General features: G+C 32.1%; 1 protein-coding gene and 1 non-coding gene across 2 annotated transcripts in view; one reads left to right on the forward strand and one right to left on the reverse strand.

Moving 5' to 3' along the window:
• Nucleotides 1-1,064: 1,064 nt before the first annotated feature.
• On the reverse strand, nt 1,065-1,138 carry Trnai-aau. The gene has a single exon. It is a non-coding gene; the product is annotated as a tRNA-Ile (tRNA).
• Nucleotides 1,139-1,445: 307 nt separating this feature from the next.
• The window catches only part of LOC108690738 (EF-hand calcium-binding domain-containing protein 1-like), a 1,191-nt gene continuing 634 nt past the window's right edge, over nt 1,446-2,002 (forward strand). The window contains exons 1-2 of the mRNA XM_018198176.1: nt 1,446-1,572; nt 1,689-1,849. Coding sequence (XP_018053665.1) covers nt 1,446-1,572; nt 1,689-1,849 — 288 coding nt within the window. The remainder of the gene's footprint in view (nt 1,573-1,688; nt 1,850-2,002) is intronic.

A 2,002-nucleotide genomic window follows, 5' to 3' on the forward strand; every position in this document is an offset into this window, starting at 1 on the left:
ACGACGCGAGCGTTCACGTGTGGCAACAGAAAGGATTGGAAGTAGGTATTCTCTTGGTTTTTTTGTTCGCAAAGGACTTTGGTCTCGCACACGAAATTCCAAACATCTTCCTTTCTCTTCTTCTCGCCCAACAGCCTTTCCATATCCTCTCGCGTGATTCGCAAAACATACGCGAGCAGATACGGATTCACCCTCTCTTGGTCGTCTTAAGCCGTTCCCGCGTTTTTACATTCTTGACGAAATCCCCGCGGCTTTGTGCCCGTTTATTACGTTTGCCAACCAAATGATGTCATTAGATATACTTAGGCTGGGTTTTATTGTCGTCTTTTATGCCGGTCGGACGGCTTCCGTGAAACGAATTCGTGCTGAGCGTTCACGACTCATCGGTTATCACATCGAAATTCGTTCGCTGTCTTGCTCACGTTTCTTGGACAGGCAGCTTAACGACCTTTTTCTTTTTCTTCTCACGATCACGTGAGAACCAGATATACTGTTTTATTGCTGGATATTTCGAGGCAGCTTTCCATGTGAGACTATGCGTCTTGTACACGCGTATCTTTTTACGATAAGCCTTTGTGCGTTACATGCATCTCGAATGCGAGGAAACACCAGTGCAAAGTACATGGATGATGAATCATGGATTTTAGAATATGAGAACTGACGCGGTTGTCCGATCAATGGCTTGCTACGAAACTGTGTGTGTGTGTGTGTGAAATAAATAAAGTTTATAGTAAATTAATTAAATAAAATAAATAAATTAAGTAAACTTTGACGAGAGTAGAATATTGCAAAATTTTCGTATCTTTGTGATAGCACGGTACATATCATTGATAAATATTTATTGATATTCTTATCTTTGTTTAGATAATTTTTATTTGTATTTTAAATGTTCTTCCAAAATTCACAAAATTTCATTTTTTTCTCTTTCGAAAGTATCATAAAAAAATTTTATTTATTTTGTTTAGCTGTGAAAATATTATTTTTTAATTTAATTATTTATTCGTGAAGATAGCTATTATTAAAAAGATACTAATATTGATACTAGAAATAAATAAAAAAAAATTTGGCCCATGAGGGGATCGAACCCGCGACCTTCGCGTTATTAGCACGACGCTCTAACCAACTGAGCTAATGGGCCTGTTGAATGGGAGATATAACTTTAGTAATTTCCTGTCCAACGTACATGTATCATGACATTTGTTATTTAAATGTAATGTAATTAGAAAATCAATTTATTAAATAATAATCGTGAAATTAATATAAATAATTAAAATATTTATATAATTAAGAATATAAAATCGAAGATATTCTATAAAATGATTAAAAAAATGTATTGCAAGAATTGATATTCTTCTTTTTCAGATGTATTGACATTTCTGACCATTAAAATTATTTCAAATTTATTAGATAAATTTATAAGTATAAGTTAAATTTACAAGAGCAAAATGCCGATCGAATTGCCTGTTGATATGTTAAATAAACCTTTGTCAGAGATTGTTTTCAGAAGAAAAAATAATGTTTTATTCAAGAAATTAGCTCAAAAGACTCATTTCAATGTGAGAGAAATCGAAGGTTATTCAATAATAAAATAAAATAAACACACATACTTTTCATATATCAACATTTTTAAAGATTTAATGTAATTTTTATATATGTTCGATTTATTATAAATTATAATTTTACTGCAGCGTTAGCTGTTATACATAGAAAAATAACACAAACTTTGGGTCCTATGACAAGAATGGTATTTAGAGATGTTTTGCATTCTGGTTTGGATTTTACTGAAAACATTCGGCATCTATATATCGACAGAATTTTCTCTGCATTTGACAAGAAGAACGTGTTGCAAGTATGAGAAATTATATAATATAAAGTAATTATATAATATATATAAAATTATATAATATATATTCCTCTCTTCTGTCCCCTTGATCAAGCATCGTTAGATTGTGCTCAGCGAAACGTAGCGGTTTACACAATTATTAGGAGAAACTCGCCAATG

Source organism: Atta colombica, unplaced genomic scaffold, assembly GCF_001594045.1.
Source record: "Atta colombica isolate Treedump-2 unplaced genomic scaffold, Acol1.0 scaffold35, whole genome shotgun sequence".
Taxonomy (NCBI): domain Eukaryota; kingdom Metazoa; phylum Arthropoda; class Insecta; order Hymenoptera; family Formicidae; genus Atta; species Atta colombica.